General features: G+C 41.8%; 1 protein-coding gene across 1 annotated transcript; it reads left to right on the forward strand.

The window, feature by feature from the left end:
* Positions 1-127: 127 nt before the first annotated feature.
* Positions 128-1,996, forward strand: COA7 (cytochrome c oxidase assembly factor 7). Its single transcript, XM_068690167.1, has 3 exons — positions 128-283; positions 355-495; positions 1,383-1,996. The coding sequence occupies exons 1-3, from the start codon at positions 178-180 to the stop codon at positions 1,832-1,834; spliced, it is 699 nt and encodes a 232-aa protein (XP_068546268.1). The 5' UTR covers positions 128-177; the 3' UTR covers positions 1,835-1,996.
* The last annotated feature ends 19,904 nt before the right edge of the window (positions 1,997-21,900 follow it).

The raw sequence follows: 21,900 nt of genomic DNA on the forward strand, positions 1-21,900 counted from the left end.
CCCAAACCTTGGCAGGTAAAATACTGCAGATGTATTATTATATTTTGGGACTCCGCAGAAGGCTCCCGTGCTGAGCCTGGATTCATAGGGCTCAGCGCGAACCGGGAAAGGAGGAGGAAGAGGAGGAGGAGAAGGAGGAAGAGGAGGCGCCGGGGGCGGCCCCTTCAGCGCGGCGGCATGGCCGGCCTCATCAATTTCGAGGACGAGGAGGAGGTGAGGGACTACCTGGCGAACCTGCATGTCGAGTACAGCTACCAGTGCTTCAAGGAGAAGGACCCAGAGGGTAAGCGGCTCCAGGGCGACCCCGGGGCCGCGGGGCCCGGCGGCTGCCCGCTGACCGGCGGTGCCTTGCAGGCTGCCAGCGGCTCGCCGACTACCTGGACGCCGTGAAGAAGGACTTCCAGGCGGCGGCGCGGGTGCTGCGCGACAACTGCGAGGCTCACGGACACGGCGAGAGCTGCTACAAGCTGGGGGCCTACCAGGCCATCGGCAAAGGTGGGCACAGCCGGGGGCCGGCCGCTGGCCTCGCCGCCTTCCCTTCTCCGGGCCCGGCCGGGGCCCCCCGTGCCTCCCCTCAGCGCCCTCAGGCGCCGCGGGCTCGGCGCGCCGCGGCCCTCCCTCCCCCTGAATCGCGGCTTTAATCCTTTTAATTTTTTTCTTTTAATCTCAAACTGCTGCACACCTGCATGCCCTGCCCCTTTTATAGCCATATCATAAAAGCTAGGGAAGGGGAAAAACCTTAAGCTGCTTCCTAGTAAATTTTAGGCTACCACATATATTATTTCTTTACGATTATGCCTATAGGCGGTAAGTATATCCACCACTGAATGTCGCTGTTCCAAAAATTTTGATATATGCATGTCTGGATGTAATTTTTTACAGAAAGTAAGGCACAAATAGACTTAAAGCTGGTAGCTCTGCTTACAGGCACATAAGTAGGCCCTGTATCCACCTGACATTGCATTGTCATTGCACGCAGTTAAACTACTGGGTTGTTTTTTAAATAACAGTACCAGTGAGAAATATGATATTTGTACTGTATTTGAACCTAGTAACAATCTCAGCACTTGTACAGGTATACTGGCAAAATAATACTTTTGCCTAGTGTAAGTTATTTGTGAATCTTCATATATGTGCTGGTGGAAAGCGTTTTGTCTGCACAAAATATTCTGATTACTGAGAATTGGATGAGGGTTTCCTAACTTGAAAATTAGCAAAGTCTTTGGAACTGAGACAATAGTGATTCTGAAGTCTTAAATTTTGACTGTTGCATCTCAAGGGAGTGCTGCTGTCTTTCACAAAGAGCACTGCTGCAAAGTAGAGAGCTCTCATCTGTTTCAAGTTATCCTTACAGTAAGTGATCTTGGTTTCTTCGTTGACAGGTGGACTTGACCTCGATTTGAAAGCTGCCTACAAATCGTTTTTGAAGTCATGTGAGAAAGGCGGGAAGAAGTCAGTAAATGCCTGTCATAACGTTGGGCTGTTGGCCCATGATGGAAGAGTAAATGATGATGATAAACCTGACCCAGTTGCTGCTAGAGACTATTACACAAAGGCCTGTGATGGCAATTTTGCTCCTAGCTGCTTCAACCTCAGTGTAATATATCTCCAAGGAGCACCTGGAGTCCCAAAGGACATGAACCGTGCTTTGAAGTACTCACTGAAAGGGTGTGAGCTGGGTCACATATGGGCCTGTGCCAATGCCAGCCGAATGTACAAACTGGGAGATGGCATTGAGAAGAATGATGCCAAGGCAGAGGATTTGAAAAACAGGGCAAAACAGTTGCATAAAGAACAGAAAGAAGCTTCAAGTTCTTTAACATTTGGGGAGTAAAACTGTCAGTTGCAATTACCAAGAATGCAGTTTTAAATGGCAAGTGAATGTGTTATTTAAATCATATGAGCATATGGTTTTCACTCAATAAATATCCTGTAAGTATTTGCATATGCAAATAAGTTCATATTTTTCTGAATGCAATAAATGTGACCAACTCTGTGCCTTTCTGCTTTTTTAAATACGTATGTTTTTAAGTGTATTGTTTTGATCCCTCTCCTCTTTAAGGAAGAAAAAATCTGAGCACAGAAAAAACTGTGCTCAGCTCAGGCTGAATTGATTGCTGCTGTGTAAAGGTTCATGCCCTTCAGAGGCTCTTGTGGAATTCACAGATTTTCTGAGCTAACCACTGGCTGGACCAAGCACAGATCTTGAACTGCTTTCACTTTAAAAGCATGCTAATTTTGCAGGTTTTGGACACAGAAATACTGTCCTTTGCTTTGTGAGAGGTTCATCCATGCCTCCTGTTGATCCTGGACAGTGCCTGTTACTGTCTGCAGTGATTCCAGGTTTGGAGTAAATTTTGCTTTAGGTCCTTAGAGTGTGAAGCTTTTCCTGATTAGTTTGAAGGCAGAAACGTTTTGGTCATGTCCAGATGATGGCAAGCCCAATACAGAAATGAGCCTATATGGCAGTGTGTACTTAAAGACATCTCTGCCTTTAGCTCTTGCAAATGAAATGGGCAGGAAAGAGAGAAGCAGGAGTGAAAGGAAATTAATTAACTTTGTTGGGCAGATGAGCTGAAGGGGCTGAGTTTAAGAGAGCTGCTTCAGACTGTGGAAGAAAAAAGTAAAAGAGCTAGGAATTGACCTAGATATACTAATTACAGGTAAGTATCCAAGGCAGGAGATTCCCTTTCAGATAAGACATGCACCTGGGTTTTCAAAACCTGAATGTTGTTTTCAGCATCTTGTGAACCAGTTAGTCAGTGTATATCTGACTTCCACGTGTGCCTGGCTGCTTTAGGATCCCTCTCCATTCCACAGCGATAACCTCCTTGCTCAATTACACAATAATTGTTTTAGTTTCCAGCCAGCTTTTGAAACATTATGTTCTACTTTTTTTTTTCTGATAGATTCAGGAAACAAGGTGCCAACTGGTTAGATGCTGGACTCCAATTAAACATGATCACATAGATTATGTATATACAAACCATAATTAAACTTACACCTTCTGACACAGCAGTCTAAATATGTAGGGCAGTATATATAAATATATTCATGCAATCACAATTTTTTACAATTTTGGTGTGTATGCAGACATGTAAAGCTTGTGATACACGTGTGTACATTTTGCTGTAAAGGTACTGCTGATTTAGAACATGAATGCTCTATATGCTTACTGCTTGAATAAATCTACAGAGGCACAGTGGTACAGTGGAACGACAGATGGCAGTATATGGCAAGCATTCTTGCATACCTTAGGTTTAAGGCCTATGGTTCTGTTTTCAGCAGCCTGCAAAAAAAATAGTGGTGAAAAAAGTGAGATTAATTTTTCTGTTAAGACAGTTAACATTTTATAGCATCTCAAGAAAGCAGAGCTGTTTTAGAGGAACACTTGGGAAAGGTAAGTGTAAGTAAATGTTACTTGTGCAGTAAGAGCATGGCAGTCTAGTAAAAAAGTAGTTTGGAGTTGGGCGTACAAGAGTAAGCAATTACAGGTGGCTCAAGGCATTGGGGTATAGGATGAAATTTTAAACCCCGATCTTTCTTTGGAGTTCATAATACTCACTGCTTCCAAGTGGCTTGTTCAGATCCTCTGTCCAAAGGAACCTGCCATGCTGGTACAGGCTTTCTTCCAAGAGGACTAACAACTGGCAGTGATCCCCCTGGGAACTTCCAGACAGCACAGCAAGCAGGCACCTGGGAACGTCCTGAATAAAAGTGACACACATTGCAGATAATTAAAGCCACATATCAAGTGCATGTTGAAGGGATTTATTTTTTTTTTATAGCACTTGAAAACTCACAGAAACTTAGAGACTTTAAATATTATGAAATGAAATTTGTGTTAAAGGCATCAAATGTGTTAGCACAGATAACTTTATGAAGTATAATTCAATTTTGTACTGCTAGTTAAAAAGCAAGCCCAAATTAAGGATTACTCTTCTGTTATACTAACACATCATCAAAAAACAGTTTAAATTGTTTTCAGGTTCTGCTTACACAGTTTGCTGCCTGCATGGTACACAGCTATATCTATTTTACACAGATGCTGATGATGCTTTAACAGATGCATTAGGTACGTAAGGTCTGCTCCTATTAGACTCCAGAGTCTCATAGGATTCCATAATGATGAAACATCAAAACTGATCAGTCTGTTGCATTTGCCATGTTATATGTACTTAATGATGTTCCCATGTTCCCAGCAATCTATTCTCAACAGCGTTCAGGAGACATAATCGAAATCTGTTATGAGGTGAAAATTGTACTGCAAATCTTGGTTTATAACCACCTTGCTCTGATATTACAAGGGAATTATCAAAAGGCCAGTATCTTTTTTTTTTTTTCTTTTTTTTGGAACGTCTTCCTGACGTTACAAAGGCTAAATTTTATGTCCTCTTGGGAAGAAAATTGTTCCTCCAATGCCTCTGATGTCATAAAGAAAACGTGATAGAACACAATTATAATAACATACCTGGAAATATGGAAGGCCGGCTGATCTCTGCAGGATCAGTGGATTATTTTCGAAGTAGATCAGTTTAAGTCAGCTTCACAGCTCCTAAACCACTGTCTGTTTTCTCTTTTATTTGTTTGGATTGATGTAAGCATACAGCCAACATCCTTTAATAAAGCAGCAACATACTTGAAAAGGAATGGTGACTAACTCTAATTAATTAAATACATTTATGAATATATGGCTTTAAATCCTGAAGGCATTCACTGCAGGATGCCTCCTGCAGCTGTGAAAAGATTGCTAATGGAGCACCGGTTTTGTACTGAGATGTGAAAACCATTGGCACCACATTGTGTTGTGTGTATCATTTGGATTCATTCTGGACAAAAGAGTGCCAGGTGAAGAAGCTGCATGACCCTGTGGAAACAGAAAAAGACTTGTTTTGGTGGTTGTGTTTCTGCGTTATATTGTAATAAAAGCAGTTTTGCAGCTTGCTAACCTTTATTCAGCTGCGAGTAACAACTTTCTGCAGCGTATGTGTGAAGGTAGCGTAGGGCCTTAGAGCTGTACATGCCCACCCAGATGGATGGTCTGGGAGACTTTGCATGTTAATCACCCCCCCCCCACACCCCCCAAAAGCAAAATAATAATGAGTTTTTGATACAGTACAAACTTTTTGTGTAATGCGGAAAGAAATTCGCTCTTCGCAATTTTCTATTATCATGAGGGGGGAGAGAGGAACTTGCCCAGGTAACTTCTCTCCTCCTTTGGTAGATGGAGGAGGAAAAATTCCTCCTTCCCTTGTGCATTTCAGAATTTCATTCATTAGACCTCAGACTGAAACAGTTTTGCTCAGGGTTGGTCTTTTTTAAGGTTGCAGAAAGAAGGCAGAGGGAGGAAAAAGGGTCAGGGCATAGCAAGAAACAGAACAGAAAATAAGCCAGTTGTATTGCTACTGCAATGACTTGTTCTGAACTAACATCCATTTCAAGTCTGGGCTAGGCCATTTGTACATGTCCATAATTACACCCCTGACCCAGAGACCCACAGTCCAAGATTCAGGATTGTGTGAAGTTCCTGGTACGTATCTCCGTGTCAAACACTAGTGTCATGCTCTGATTATCCAAACACTGTATCAACAGTATGGCCCAGAATCTGCATAAAACAGATTTCTGCAAGACTCCTAAGACTTTAATGATCTAATTCTGTGCCATTTTTTTATATCTCATTTCTTATTCCATATCTGTAGCCTCCCAGTGCTTTCATTTTCAGTATCCACTCTTGAAGCAAACACAATAACCACTAATTATACTAATTTCAGACTAAATAGTGTATTCCTAGTTTGTTGTTATTGCCTTCTACTCTAACACTAGTTACAATTACCAGCGGTATATAAGTTCCAAATATGGTATTTTATACTTCTTACATACAAATTTTGTTTTACAGCCTTCTTTGTAATTTGGTAATTGGTTTTGTAATATAGTCTTATTTGTAATCCATTTTTTCCCCTAGATCAACTAGTAAGAAATTTGTGTGATGTGGAATTACAAAATTAAGGCCACTTTAGTGTGGCGATTTCAGATGGGGATTTGTGAACAGCATAATGGTAACGCTCACATCCGCTCAAATCATGAGTGTGGTGGGAGTTCTCTCTAAGATCTCATTCTGTCAATGCAAAACTGAAATACGGTGCTTTAAATATACCCTGGAGAGTTTTTCTTAGCAACTGAGAGGCTTCTAGTAAAACAGGAGAAAGAAAAAAGACGAGCCCCCCCATGTTTATACAGCAGTTGTCACCCAAAGCATTCTAGTGCATTTCATGAATCACAAGAAACGCAGAATTGCTGCTCAGCTTGCAGAGCCATTACATACCAGGCTGGGATGGGAAAGCCATAGAAGAAAAATGCTAATTGTTTGGCCGTGATGTAATTTCCTAATTTGAAGATGAGGCTACCCCAACTTCTGTAAAAACATCCTTACTCTGACAGCCCTCTTCTGACACTTGATGGCTTGGTCAGAACATTTAATTGTCTCAGGAAAAGCACTGAAAAGGAGCGAGCTGATTTCCTTCCAGCTGTCCTGAGGCTGGAAGCACTCCATGTTCCTATAGAGCTTCCTGCCCAAGAAATGCTAATTGTTCTACGACAACCAGTTTTGCAAACTCCCAAGAAGGAAATCTGTATTATGTCTATAATATGTGAGAGGAGAACAAGCACTGAATGGTTATTGACTTACTTAAGGTCATGCAGTATCAGAGACAGCCCAAACTGATAATTCTCCAAACAATGTTTAGCATGGCAAGGACCTGTCAATTCTTTACAAGCCAAGAAACACTAAGATGGGAAATTTGCCTTTGAGTGTTATTCTGATAATATTTGTGGAATGTTATTCCAGAAAGATGCAATAACCACCTCACCACAAGTGTTTGTTATTAATAATGGCTCAAAAGAGATAAGCTGTGACACTGCAAGCAGCCTTTTGTGGCTGTGTTATCTTCAGGGAAGTTGTGTGCCTTTTCTCTATAGCATTGTTTTGCTTATTTGTGCTGCAATTGGTACAAAGCAAATGTATAGTATCTTACTTTAGAAGTAAGCCGAGATAGAGTGAAATTAGTTGTAACAGGGACCTGTAGCCAGAAGGTCTTTCCTTATGTTTCCCTGCATACACCTGTATGTGTCTCTGGAGATCTCTCCCTAAGAACGCAAAGCATTCAAGCCTTTCAAACACAGGGTGATTTTGCTTTAGATGTCATGCAGTTACAAGCTGCCACCTGAGGCTGTACTTACCATATAGCATATTTCTAGAAACATTTTATATTTTTTTTTGCCATATAATTTTTGCCGTTCTTTGGGGAACATTTTCAAGCAAAGGTTTTGATCTGTGATTTGAGTAAATAAATAATCTCCTCTTTATTTCAATGAATATTTTGCTTCAACATTTTATAATACTGAGCCCAGAATACTTGTTATCATCCCACAGGCAGATACGTTGCAACACTGTGTGAGAACTTTAAGCCTATGTGGAAAAGTTTTACATTTTAGAAGCACCAGTGAAAACGTCACCCTCTGGAGAGCCAAAGGTGAAGCCCTTTATTAGAGCACAATGACGGCATCAGACACACGAGCTGGGAAAATGGCATATAGCAGTAAGTGAAGACAGCCAGTGCTCAGGAGCTTACTGCTAGCACTGCTGAAGAGCAGAAAATTTCAGGTGCCTCACGCTTCGTTTAGTGCACTTGAAAGGCATTAACATTGCCTGGGGACACAAAGGGACAGAAAAAGTAACATCTTTTGATGTTTAAGAATGAAAGAACAAAGGCTTTTTATTCAATTCTTGTTCACTAGGCTGAATCAGATACTGAGCAACTGGGAAACAGATACAACCTTGAAATCTAATTGTACTGAACCTTAATACTAACAGCTCTGGAAACATTTCTTTCAGAGCGGTCCGTGTGCAATCTGGGATATAGGACATTTCTGCTCTGCTTTTGTCATGACACTGCAAATTGATCAGATGACTGTCTGGAGAGGAATTGATTAAATACTTTCTGTGCTTGGAGGCTTGAACTAATAAGTGACAAACAAATGCTGTTTCTTGTTGGAAATTGCCCTGTGCGATACTGCCTAGCCTATGAATACGGTTAAAGCCAAGGGACTCTGCGCATTTTCTTCAGCACATCAAGCATCATTTTCTCTCAGCTGGGACCTATATGGTGGTCTAAAAGGACTTGCTGGAGTATGACTTGTCTTGGCCTAAACACTCCCAGAAGCTGGTTCATATTAGAGCTGTTGAAGAAAACAGTATCAATATACTAAAAAGGCAGAAAAATATACTAAAGGTAGAAAAGAAGAGGATCTCACAGCAAAAATGAACCAGAATAAATTGCATAGCCAAGGAATTCTTTCTAGTTAGAACTTATATGTCCTTAAGCAACATTCACTTGTCCTTAAACAACATGCGATTGATTCAAAATGAATTCTATTTTTTCTCTTTGCTCAATATGTAAAAGGAAAAAGGACAAGTAATTAAATTTGGCTCTTGAAGTATCTCCTGATCCCAGGGAAGCATCTTCCCTAATGTCTCTGAGTGCAGCAAGAGCTATGGTAACCCTATGTGCAACAGACAGCTTTCTAGGACTCCGTATAGGTACTAGACTACCTTCTTTGCAGCAAAACAGGTGATAATTTTCAGAGCTTGCTTCAAGGTAGGTATGTTTCCAAAGTAAATCATCACAATCCAAAAATCTATTTTGCCAGTTTAGCAAAGGAATCAGACCCAAGTCACAGCATATTCAGGTCTTTCCTGGAATATAAACCCGTCAGATCAAATTCGTTCTCAAATACCTGCAGAGTTTCTGGACTCACTCACAACTTCAAGATCTCATCTGCTCATTCCTCTATAATCTGTAGGGGGTGAAATTCCCAATAGGAATATTCCCCAATAGCACCACCATACTGCTGCTGATGTGCCACTGCATTTACTGAACAGGGCCCTGCACAGAGTTCAGACGTCTGCCTGGCAGATGTGAGGGCTGGGACAGAAATGTGGCTTTTCATCATGGACATCTTCACCTTCTGTCTGTAGCCATGGCTGAATAGGTGCATAGATGGGCACAGACAAGTTGGATGTGGGAAACAAAGCAAGTTTTTTCATTCAGGCACAGCTGTGCATTTATTTGATGAGATTGCAGTTTGAAGCTCTCCCAAACCCATTAAAGGCTGAAGAGTGCCCCAGCACTTTAGCTTACAGGTGGCCTAAGAGCTCCGAATGGATAAAAAGAGTAGAGCTATCCATCTATATTAAAAAAAAAAAAAAGAAAAAAGGACACTAACCCCACAACAAAACCCAAATGTTCTCATGATCTGGCAAGCCTTTTGTGTGCTGCCCTCTCTCCATGCTGTTCAGCTGTATTTTTCTTATTTTCCTGTGGGAGGACTGTTCCCTTGGCTACCAGTGCTGGCCTCTAATAGTTGGCATTTGGGCACTCAAGAGCTAATAGGATGAAAATATTTCTCTGTTTTTCTTTCATTTCTGCAGGAACAGAGGGGCGCAAGTGGAAATGTTTCTGGCAGGCAGCAGCTCCAGGGGATACCACTTCATCTACTGAGCTTCTTTTGCCCTGCTGCCAGCTAGATCCATGCCTGCCTTCGTCCCCACACCTCATCCCTTCTGCATGCTGCTCCAGTAGGTCCCTCTCTTTGTGCTTGCCAGAGAAGAGCTAAGGTTCGGGCTTCTCTGCCCTTCTACACATGAGATCACATGCTACCATCAGCTCCAACCAGATGTATTTCATTTTAGCCACATGCATCACCAGCTGCAGTACATCAGGAGGTGTAACACGCACAGCCATGCGAACAGGAGGGACATGTCAGAGCAGGCAAAACTAATGCCCAGGAGCTACAGTCAGTGTCTCTTAATCTTTGCTTTTTGTATTAAGGACATTGTTGCTTTTGCATTAGAGGAATGAGAATGGTCCTGTCTCCTCTTGAGACCTCAACGCTCTGTGTTCATTTGCCATCAAGTGCTCCATGAACCTCCGTTTCATTACAGCCTCTGCGCAGTAACCTTTGCACAATAACCTGCTCTCTGTAGTCCCTCCATAGTCTGAATCTGCTCTCATTTAAATTACTGTTACACTGAGGGAATCAATTACATCTTTTTCTCTAGTTAAGTGCCTGGAGCAAACTAATGTCCTTCCACAGTCATGAAATGCAACAAAGGGACACTAATTCAGAGGGCAAGGTGAGGCTTGCAGTCTCTATGGAAACTGGAAACCAGTCTAATGAAAGAGCAGATGAGGAAGCGAGAATACAGGTCCAGCAGATGAACAGAAAGCTTTGGGTCTCAGACAAAAGTTGAGAAGATGAGGCAGTAAACAAGGGAAGTTGGCAAAGAGTTGTACATTAGATAGCTGGGAACCTGGTAAGGACTTGTGGTTAATACACAGTCACTAAACTCTGTGGCACAGCAGAACCAAATATTGACATCACTAACCTATATTGGGAGAAAGGGAGAGCCACAACACGCAAAGCCCATACTGCTTTTGTATTTTTACCATGTTTTCCTGCTGTCACTATACCAGATGGAAATAGGAGCAAAGCAGATAATTTCAGGATGTGCCTGGTGCACATGCTGAATGATTTTGCAAGCAAGGCGGCTGGCTTTGAAAGCCTGCAAGAAAGTCTCAGAGGACAGAGAAGGCAGCTTGGGGCAGCCCTCATGAAGAGGTGAGGCGGAGCACAGGAGACATTCGTAAGAGAACTGCATTCAGGGTTTGGCTGTTCTCCAGGAATTTGCACCATTCATGCATAGTTCAAGAAAATAGAAGCTGATTAGCAGGTTAGTTTACTAAGCCTGCATGGTTTGCTAAGCTTTACATTAGCTGCTGGATGATGTGAGGTCTGAAACCTCTCTTTTTCAGAGGCCAAAGGGATTAAACCATATTGTCTTGCTGTTCAAAAAGTGCTACAGTTTTCCTTCACTTTGGCAACTAGAAATCACAACCAAAGAACTGCCTTGAATCCAAAAGCATGGAAGTGCTGGGGTTCTCGTGAGCCAGGTTTATTGAGTTAAGCAACCAGCCCAGACTGCAACAGCTCATATCCTCCTATAAAAAAAAATAAACTCTCCATTTTATTTCTACAAAGCCTTTCTCTGTTCTGAGGTTTTGCAAAGGGTGCTAGTTCCCAGTGGTCCTTTTTGGTCAGCCCATGACTTGGGGCTCTGCACTTCCTAGCTTGTGCAAGAGGCAATGCTTTCAAGCATGTCTTGTTTCTTGCTTTCAAGTAAGGCTTGTTCCAGGCACAGCAGTGCACGCTCATACCAGACACTGCTCTTCAGCATTTTGACCGCTGCTGACCCGTTTTCCGTCATGAAAACATCATTGTATTTAGATGCACAAATCATACGCATTCTTGCTGATGACACGAGGTAATTTTGCATGAATATTCTCCAGGGGACATCAAATTTTATTGCATTATGAGTGATATTAAAACACATCACATTGGGACACTAATATGCATATTAATAAAGTGTGTGCTATGTAGAAGCCTGGGTAAATTGAGCTAGAGGGCACCTTGAGGTTATGTAGTCTGTATCTTTGTCCCAAGCCAGAATTATCTGTGTTTATCATAAATGACAGCTACCTGCCCTGTCTAACCTATACTAGAGGCTTCACAATCCCTGCAGGCAGTCTTTTCTTGTGTTCACTTGCCTTCCCAGCAGAAAACTCATGATTTCCTCAACCACCATGGAACAGTGAAGGAATGCAGAAAAAGGACAATATGCAACCAAGCAAGAATCACCCTGTTCCAACAGCAGCACTCACTGCCAGGGCTCTGGCAGGAGTCTAAAGGAAGTCCCACTCAGTTCAAGCATTTGTTTAGAGTTGATTACAGTGGGGTATTGTCTACAACCAGGTGGAAAACAACAGTTCATTCAGCATGATGGGAAGTGCAGACAAGATATGATTCCTCAGCATCAGAGGAGATAACTAGCAAAGGGTCAGTGTAAAAATGCAGCTCATGGCAATGAAAGAGAGGCGGAATAAAGGAGTAGCTACTTTTGCTAGTGATGAGGATTGGCCCAGATTTATTCCTCACTGCATTAAAGTAACTGCTCTTCATTTTTATTGTTGGTGTTGTTGTTACAATAACATGTTATGAATTAACTGCGTTATTTTACTAATTTATTAGTAAGAAAAGAGATTTGCCTGCCATGTGACATGCTGCTGTTTTCATACCAATAAAAGATTTCATCAGCAATCCCAGCCAGCTGACAAAAATCTGGAATTAGAGGAAAGGCAAACAGTGGAAACCTACTGCTCCCAATTTCTGTTCTAGAAAAAGGTGCTATAAAGTGCAATACATCCCGATTTTATTTCAAACACTTTTAAATAAAAACTGTATGCTCTCCAGTGGCTGTGGTCCAGATCCCTAGAAAAGAGAGGCTATGGCAGAGCATCCATTGCTGGCACCGACACCCCTGCTCTGTCACCTCCCTGGGAAGCACAGCTAAGAGGCCAAAGCTGTTGCTCTGACTAAGCAGTCTGAGTTGTTTTTCCAGCCCTAATCTGGTAAATGTGCCTAAAAGGGTTTGTTTGATATGATGGAAGAGGAAAAATACATTGTCCTCTGCACAAATGGCTTAATCTATCATTGTTCAGCCTAATAACCTCCCATTTCAGACAAAGGGAATGGGAGGAAGCCCAGTGAGGACCATGTAATAACAGAACTGAAGCACTAAACACTACGATCACAGGAACTGGCAAATTCTAAAGAAAACACATTTATGAAAATAAATAATTTTGCAGTAGCTGTTATTCGTGTGGAGAAAAATAGAAACTGCCTCTTCCTAAGCTCCCAGACACTCAAAGCAAAGACTAACCCTTCTGCTCCCAAGAGTTTTGGCCCATTTTCCACATTCGCTAGGTTAGCTATTATCTCTTGTGTCTACACCCCAGCCAAGCCGTCTTGCACAGCTTTACCCGCACATTACTTCATCCCTCACATCTCAGAGTTTGCGGTTTAAAATCCCAAGCACTAGCTTGGTAGCTCCAGCAAACACTGCTAGGAAGGATTGTCAGACTCCCTGACTCCTAAACCCCTTGCTTTGGATCTCCCCGGTGCAGCGGTGCTGCTAGGGAGCATCTCCAACCACCGGCTGCTCTCAAGCAACAAACATTGCCTAATGAAAAGAGACCCTGCAGAGACACTTTTTGTCATTGATTCAAGAGAGAAATCAACACACCTGTATATATTTAACGGAGCGATCTTCATTAAAAAGCAGAGGGATGAGACAACTGTGTTCTTCATACTTCCTAGGATTCCATGATTTATGTTTTAGTCTTTGCTTTAATCCTCTCCCTCCAAGCTGATGGGCTCATACAAGAGATCAGCCCCATCCATCTGCCCTTACTGGAAACCCACAGGGAATTACCAGACCCTGCTGGGGAGGCACCTTCTCCAAAAGTACCTCACAGAGTTGCAAGGAAGAGAAAGATTGAGGCTTTGTTTGTTTGTTTGTTTTTTTCTCCCCTGCAAATGGTTCAGAGTGAGTTGAAGATGCAGTGAAGGTCAGCTTGATCACACTGCCCCAGTACATGCTTGCATTTGTTGATTTAAGAAAAACAAGTTATATTGATGGGGTTCGTGGTTCCTCTGATTGCCAGAAGATTGAATAACACCAGTTGAAATCAGACTAGCAATTGAAGTCCAGTGCTTTGTGCAGGTGTCTTTGTAAAAATAAATAAATAAATAAATAATCAAAAGAAACAGCGTGAATCATTAGCAGCCTCTTTGTCTTGTAATTTCTTGTGATTTATTTTACTGAAATTAAACATTATCGGGACATCACTTTGTTGTTTGGGAAAACAATCACATGTTGTTTGGGAAAACAACAATTTCATTGTTTTCCTCCTCCTAGCATGGTTACTAGAATTTGCACCTCAACTCCAAGTTATCCTGTAGAACTTCGGAAGAAAATCCTGGAAAATCTGTTACACCACGAGTATATATGCCAATGAAATTTGTAACTCATAACTTGGACAGTACACACCAGACTCCTTCTTACACTGGTATGCAGTCAGAGAACTGTCAGGAGGCGTCCTCAGCTCCCTCGGGTGTGCAGGTGTGTTGGGCAAGGCCAAGCTTCCCCTGCTTGGCATGCACTGGGCAGTCCCCAGTAGCAGGGGCACAGGCTGCCCTTGGTGCCTGCTGAAAGTTCCCCAGGACCACGTGTGGAGTTAGTATGGGGACACCCATGGCAAACAGCATGCCCAGGAACGGGGACTTGTACTTCTGAGCATGCCTATAAAAATATTGCACCCAGATGAACATGCTCTATGTCAAGTTAAGCCCATCTGTTTCAAAACCTGACTAATGTTGCCTCCACTCTTTCCATAACATGAGTTCATCCCGCTCTCCCTTAAATAGGAACACATCAGCCCTGGAGTTTGATTGGCAGTAATCAGAAAACATCCACTCTTGGAGGTAGGCAGTAGGAGGCTTTTCCATTAAAATGGATTTTAAGAACAACATGTCCTTCTGTCAGAAGGACAAATGCATCTTTTGAGGAATATGAGCTATAAAATCCATTTCAGTTTTTCTTCCAGGATAGTAATGCTATCAGAAAATGAGGTCTCTTAATTGTAGAAGGGATTCATTTCTGCTTTTTGGAACTAAATATATTCAATGTCACTAAAGAAATACCGGAGAGCTTTTTATAGGGAGAGTGGTAGTACTGCCAGTGACTACCAGGAGTCCAAAAACAGGTCTCTCTATTCCTCCTAGCATGCCCAAAAAGATCAGTGAATTGGTAGCCTTGAATAAGCCTCAAGTAGACTAAATGGCCTTCAGTTTATGCTTTGCTGCCGGTACTGGTTCTTTTTAACATGCATGAGCTGGGGAAATCTACGCTGAAGGCAAACCTGGACAGAAAACTAAAGCTGTGCTCATAACTGGGGCTGACTTTGGCACATCAGTGCCAGCCTGGCGGAATAATGAAGCCCTCCCAACCTGCTGATTCCCCATGACAGTGACACAATGTGCTTGGGGTGCAGAAGCATATGGGGAAACATGCTGTCTGCCTGGGGGCACACCTGTAGGAGCCAGGGGGGCTGGCAACTCTGAAACACCCTTTCCATTCCCTGGCACGCAGAAACCCTGATCTGGGCAGAACCCAAAATGTTGCATTGACACCAGGTGGGAAATGGGCATAGCAGTAGGGCAGCTGCTGTGAGAATAAACCTGTGCTGAATGTGTGACAGCCCACTGGCCTCCCAACTGGGAAACTATGCTGGGACCCAGCTCAGCCCAGTTTGGGTTTAAAACACAGCTTCAGGGGCTGTGGTGTGGGGAGCCATACCTGGCACAGAAGCAACCCAAAGAATACTGCAACAGGACAGCGCATGGAGGAGAAGGATGATTATTTCTTCTCATTATTAGCAGTGCCTAACCGAGATAACTGATTTTTATTCATTCTGCCTCCAAATTTCTGCTATCTTTAATGCTTTTTGAAATACAAGTGTTAGAACAAAAATCCTCCCTAATAGCTTAGCTTTCTCACCTTCCAGTTAAATTCTAAGTATGTTCCTACTTCTCATTTGTCAAATTCCCACTAAAGCCAAGGGAAGACAAGTTTTTGTATTCCTGTTACATCTAACTGTAAAATGTAAGCAGAATTATAAACATCTACAGGCCTATTTCATATGCTATAAAAAGCTTAGAAAAGTACATCTGTGCACTTCTGCATCCTTTTCATACTTTCACCTCTCTGCTTTTATTTATCTAAATTGAAAGATAAAAATATTAATCTATTCCTTGGGGCTCTTGTGAGGATTCATCAGTTAATATTCATGCAGCAAACTGGAATAAATGCTGTTTCAGTGCTAAACATCATTACTGCTCTCTTCCTCTTCAGCACATCGTGTACATCCCAAGTAGATCAGATAAACACTGAAATTAACTGTCCTCAATGTAAGGGAAGTGAGAAATGTAACTGATAGATAGCCACTAATTGTTTGCTGTGGGTGGTTTCTGTCTAACAAAACAGCCCACTAAGTTTTGCAGAATTCAATATATTTTTTTACTCATTTGAGCAAGTACTGTCTGTGGCAAAGAAGCTCTGAGAACATCTCCAAATTAAACATGCCGTGTGTTTCCATACGATCTGTAGTTTGCAAACTACACATGCACTAAAACACACAAGAAATGAGATCTGCAAAGAATCACTAAGGAGGTTTCCATATTTTAGAGTGCAAAACCTACCTGCTGCTTCAGTTTGATTCCTGTTTAAGAAGTGGCCACTGTAGGAGGGGACAGCCATAGAGAGGCAGAGTGACAGCTGGTCTGGAGCTCAGTGCTGGGAAACATCTCATACTGGAAGAAGAAAATCAGAAAGAAAAATTAAAACCAGAACAAAGACAAATACCAGAACACACAACCCAGTGGATAGCATCATGTAGTGGGTGGAGGAGCAGAGGTGAGCAGTGGCACGCTCTGCTCAGTTGGGCAAGCTCTCTGCTTCTCCCACCTGTGCCAGCACAAAGCCAAGGTGTGCAGGACCCACGGTGTGCTTTTGCCCCCCACTCAAAAAAGGAGAGGCCCAGGAGCCCTTCAGGCTGTGCCTTCCCAGTACAGGGACAGCCACCATATTCCCTCTATCCCAAATTCATCTAAATGCTGACACCCCTTTTTTTTTTTTCTTTTTTTTTTTTTCTTTTTTTTTTTTTTTCTCTCAGTCATCATCAAAAATAACCCTTCATTGCTTCAAAATCCCATGCGATTGTTTACCTCTCCACCCTGTCCATCCTTGCAATTTCTAGAGGGACTAAGCATTATGTCCACAGCTTTTTTGATAGGATTTAGATTTAGTCCCAATATCATGAAAGTCTTCTCATTTGGTCCATCCCAAAGCATAGCTGGTGGTTGTGTTTCTACACCTCTCCAGAACATCTTGGGTTTGCTTTTGGGACAGCTTGCCATCACTTAGAAATTGATCATGGTGTAGCATGCAGTTATTTTCTAGCTAAGGCTGGCATGAATGGTGCAAGTACTTAAGCTGAAATAGCCTAACAGAAAAAGGGTTTTCATACTGCATCACAGTCTGACAGAAAATCAAAAAATTGCAGGGCAGTAATCACAGCCACTGTCTGCTCAACTGGGCATCAGCACCCAGCTGGGTAGGGCAGCGAGGGTGCAAAGGGAAACACTGAATTTTGTGCAGAGTTTTTTTTGCAGTTGAAATCCATTTGGGGTAATAAAACACACATGGGACTAACTTCAGGCTATGAAACCTGATTTGCTTTTCTGTTCCAGAAACATCTTCATAATAGCATTCTTCTGGACATGGCCTTCAGATGAGGAGAGAGGACTTTTACTCCTGCTTACACAGACAGAGAATTGAAGCACTCCTCCATGGAAACCCCATACCTATTTAAGAAAAGGTTTATTCAAAGGACTAAGCCCCAGTAACTGCTGGCCTGAATGGCTGAGTCCAATGTTTGAGCAGCTCCTCCCTGCATCTCTCTACATCATAAGGGCCTCCTGTCCTGGTTTTCCAACCTCCAGCTAAAGCTGCTTCTTTCCAGAGTGAACCTGCAGTGGATGACTTGCAACATGGCAATCCTGCTGAAATTTAGGGATTTGGCCTTTCAATTGTCCAAACTGAGGTCCTGTTTTACTGAGTAAAAGCATTTTCATTATTACAGTAGTAAAACCTAAGACCTCTAGCACACACCTTAATCCTGTGGCCCTGGGTACTTGTGCTTCCCGGCATTAGTCATTTCCTGAGAGGTGACTTCCTCTGAGTCTCAGGGCCATCTTCTCAGTGGTTGTCCTGTCTGATGGAGCTAATTCCACCTTTCAGATCCAGGCCTCTGGAGCATCCTCTGTCCCTACTGAGAAGAAATAATGGCAAGATCTCTGCTGTATTAGTTCTGTTTTTTTTTTTTTTTTTTTTTTTTTTTTTTTTTTTAAATGACAGCAATCATTTCACCCATTCAACCCATTGCTTGCAGTTCAAATGCCCCTCCACCCCAGTTTAGATGTACAGCTATGTACCAGAAAGATCTCCCTCCTGGCGCTGTGCAAGTGTCTGATGGCTTTGTTGGAAAGCATTATGAGCAAGGGGAGGGTCAAATAGCAAAGGTGGCAGCAGCTTTCACAATGGGTAGTTCTGGATCTTTGCTTACTCTTATCAATACCAAGGGATTTGTTTTATTATTTTTTTTTTCTGCTGATTTCAGTAATGTAAGATCACTATGGTGTGCTTGCCAAAGTGTGAGATGATCTGCGTTACGTATCTTCCATAAACACTTGTGGGAACTGTGAGAGATGGATGAAATCTTAATCCACCTCTTTGCTTTTCAGTGTTTCCCTATCGTTAACAGTAAGCACATTGCAGTACTGCAATTTGGGATTCATCTTACCTACCTATAAATATCTGAAAGGCAGGCCTCTGCTCCAAGACAGCCATCTGTGTCCCTTCCAACAGCAAATGACAGGAACACATGTTGTTACAGGGTAAAATATCTCTCCTGGGCCAAGATGAATTGCTGTGTGCTGAGTACTGTCTTTTTTCCATGGGCTAGGGAAGTATGGATGAATAGTTGACTGGGTAATTAATTTTTAAATAGCTAAAGTAAGGTGAGACAAATCTAGTCTTTGCTGCAGAATCTTTTTTGCTTTGCTTTCAAAAGATCTGCTTGGTTTTTACAAAACACGAGCAAGTTTCTTGCTTTCAGGACTAAGTCGTTAAGATTAAAAAATAAACTTCCTCCCCCACTGGCATATTGTTTTCTTCCCTAGCCATCTAATACTGTTTTTTTCCCCCTCCTTCCTGCAAAATACCAGGTTGTGGGAACTCTGAGGCAGTGGCTTCATTGAAATGAACTTTTGCAAGGGTTCAAGATGGAAATTCTGAATTCAGCAATCATGATGTTTGAAATTAATAGTGAATCATGCACAGACACGCTGCTGGAAAGTTTATATTTGTCTATTCATTGCCCTTCCTCAATTACCATCTTGAAAAAACATCTTGTGTTCCACCAGTCCACACTGCAGGGAGCCAATGTACAACTTGCGTTGGGCTGATTTTGCCCTTGACTGGCTTTTGCTTTTAATAAGAGAAGCGTATGCAAAATCCTATTCTTATCTAGTGCTCTATTTAGCAAACTAAAACTGCAAAGAAGAAGGAGGCTCTATCAACGGACAACATTACTATTGATTACACCATACAGAAGAAAAAAATAGACTCCTAAAAATTAGAGACTAATTGTAGCAGTAGATGTTACCTGCAATCAATTTGCAGGTCTCTCAGAGGAACCCAGAATGGAAAGCCATATGTTACAGACGACACCTGATGCTGGAGAAACATCACCCTTTACACTTACTTGTTGTATTTTAACTATTTTGCTTGCACAGCAGCGTTTGGGTTGGGGAGAGTTTTTATTTTGTTTTGTTTTGCTAATTTAAACTTAAAATTAGGCTAGTTCATATTTTAAAAATCTTATTTTTCTTTTAACCTAGAGTATTGCAATTTTTCTTTTAACCTAGAGTATCGCATGATCTCATCTTACTTTCTCACTTGTATTTTTATCTTTCTGGCTGAAGGGAGCTGGGGAGCACACAAGGAGGGGATAGGCACATTTGAATTCCAGGGTTGTTCTCTACTGGAGAGCAGCGACAATCAAAACTGCTCAAGTGGTTTACTGGCTCCATGGCAAACTGTGATTTTCGAAGTACTCCAAGAGGAACTACAGGGAATTAAAAGAATACTGGGGCTGCAAGCTTCACTAGGCAAACAGGTGGAAATGATTACAAAACTGGAATCAACAGGTCTCTGGACAACCACGGTTGAGTTGGAGACTTGGTGTAGCTCTTGTAGAGGGAAGCCTCCTCTCAAGCCTATTGTGCAAGCTCCTAGGAGACAAACCCTGGCAAAGCATTCAGCAGTCATCTTACCTGACCTTGTTATGAGTATGAAAAAATAGTCAAATGTGCTTTAAAATCAGGGAGGAGCACAGCAGGTAAGTGGTGCTAAAAACCAATGGGCCATGGTGGAAGGGAAGGAGGACACACTGCCTGAGTGCTGCCACTGGTGCCTGCCTGGTGTCGTAAGTAGGAAGGTGGTAAGAGGAAGGCTCCCTGAAGAACCTGGGAGCAGGACTGTGCAGTGAAGTTACCACATGACATCATGAAACAATGAAAGGTCACTGAGATCATGCTAAAGAAACTGGAATATTAAACCTGTCTCTTAAGCCTCTTAATGAGTTCTTAACTATCCCGGTATCACTGATGCTCACATGCATAAAAGAATGCTTTTGTTTCATAACAATAAATGCTTTGTTAGCTAGCCCCCACTTCTGTTCCCTGGTAATTTAAATTAATGACATTTATGTCTTTTCTTTAAAGAAATGGTTATTGCAGCTTTCCCATGGTGCCAAAAGAAAGAAGTCTATTGTTCTTCATGCTATTACAATTATTATTTTTTTTTAAGTCTAAGTTGTTTTTTATTCACTGGAACAGGGAATATGAATAGCAAAAGTGAATTACATTTGCATTGCATAAAATAAAGGCAAAACCACTCTTGTGGAGTCTTTACATACACTTGGCAAACATTGTTTAAATTCCCATATTCCCAAAACATTCTCATACACATTGAGGTTCAGCAGCTTGTTCAAAGGAAAATTTGCTTCATTGTTATTTATACTGTTTGCCTACTGAAATGATAAGCTTTCTGCTTCTTCCAGGAAAATTCTGGGTAATCTGAAAGAATCAGAGTCGAATATTATTTCCTGTGGATGTAATTCTCTAGTCATTAAATATTACAAGCTTTCTTTTGCCTTTCCCCCAGAAGATAAGATTTTCGTTTTTGCCCAGCATTACAAACGGTCATATTTCTAGCAAACATTAGAACAGCTTAGTCTTTATCTTTGGAGGGTTCTGTTTCAGCCCTGTAGGAGGATTGCACATGCTCCATAACATAATCTGTCAGATACATTAAAATCCTGTGAATTAGAGTTAACTGTAAAAATTCAGGCATAAAGAGAAAGTAACTCACTGCCTGACCACTCCTGTAATAGTAGATACAGAATCTTACCCATCACTTGTGCTTCAAGTTGTTTATTTTGATCTGATGATGGAAATGCTGATTGGAAATCACAGAAAACCTAGAGCATGTAGGTGCCAAGAGCCAGTGGCGTGGTGTATTCAGGGCGTTAGCCAGAGAGCAGTTGTCAGTGGTGTGCATGAGGCAAGGGCAGTACCCAGGCTTTACGGATGGAGGCCTTCTTTTGCAGTACTTGGGCTCATCAAAATGGGATTTTCTCAGCTTTTTCTCAGAGAGATTATCTCAGTCGTTAATTGTCTGGGAAGAGAAAAAAAAATGTTAGAATTTTGTTGAACAAATTGGATTTCATGATCTACGTATCTGTATTGCTAATTCATATTCCCAGCTGTCCTTCACATTACCTATGAATTTACCTCACTCTAATAATTCAGTATCTTTTAAAATTTGACTTGAATGAAGCAATCTTTTTCCTCATCTAACTCCAATTGTTTCTAATTTGGGAGTCAGAAATGACTGAGCGCATCACTAATATCCCTCAACACTCTTCAGTTTTCATTCAGCCACTGGAGAATACTTTAGTGGTTGAGTGTCGGTTTTTAATTACATGACTTTGTTGGAAAAGCTGCTTTATTTCAGTCCTCTGCCCTTCTGTGCCACATAAACAGAACCGGAAATCTGAACTGCTATTTGAAAAATGGCTATTGTAAGACAACGTGTGTACAATGGCAGTTCACATACTTTTTTATCACTCAAAATCACATGGCGCCCAGATGTGCAGTATGCTGTTGTCCAAAATGCTATAGCATTAGAATCATATTCTGGAATTGTGCTGAGGGAGTTACAATGCACTTTCTCTGAAAATTGGTATGTATACGTAGGTT

Source organism: Anas acuta, chromosome 8 (genome assembly GCF_963932015.1).
Source record: "Anas acuta chromosome 8, bAnaAcu1.1, whole genome shotgun sequence".
NCBI classification, from domain to species: Eukaryota; Metazoa; Chordata; class Aves; order Anseriformes; family Anatidae; genus Anas; species Anas acuta.

Coding starts and splice junctions, on each gene's coding strand:
- COA7 (XM_068690167.1), top strand. CDS start 178: ATGGCCGGCCTCATCAATTTCGAGGACGAGGAGGAGGTGAGGGACTAC. Junction 284..354: donor CAAGGAGAAGGACCCAGAGG/GTAAGCGGCTCC, acceptor GGTGCCTTGCAG/GCTGCCAGCGGCTCGCCGAC. Junction 496..1,382: donor CTACCAGGCCATCGGCAAAG/GTGGGCACAGCC, acceptor CTTCGTTGACAG/GTGGACTTGACCTCGATTTG.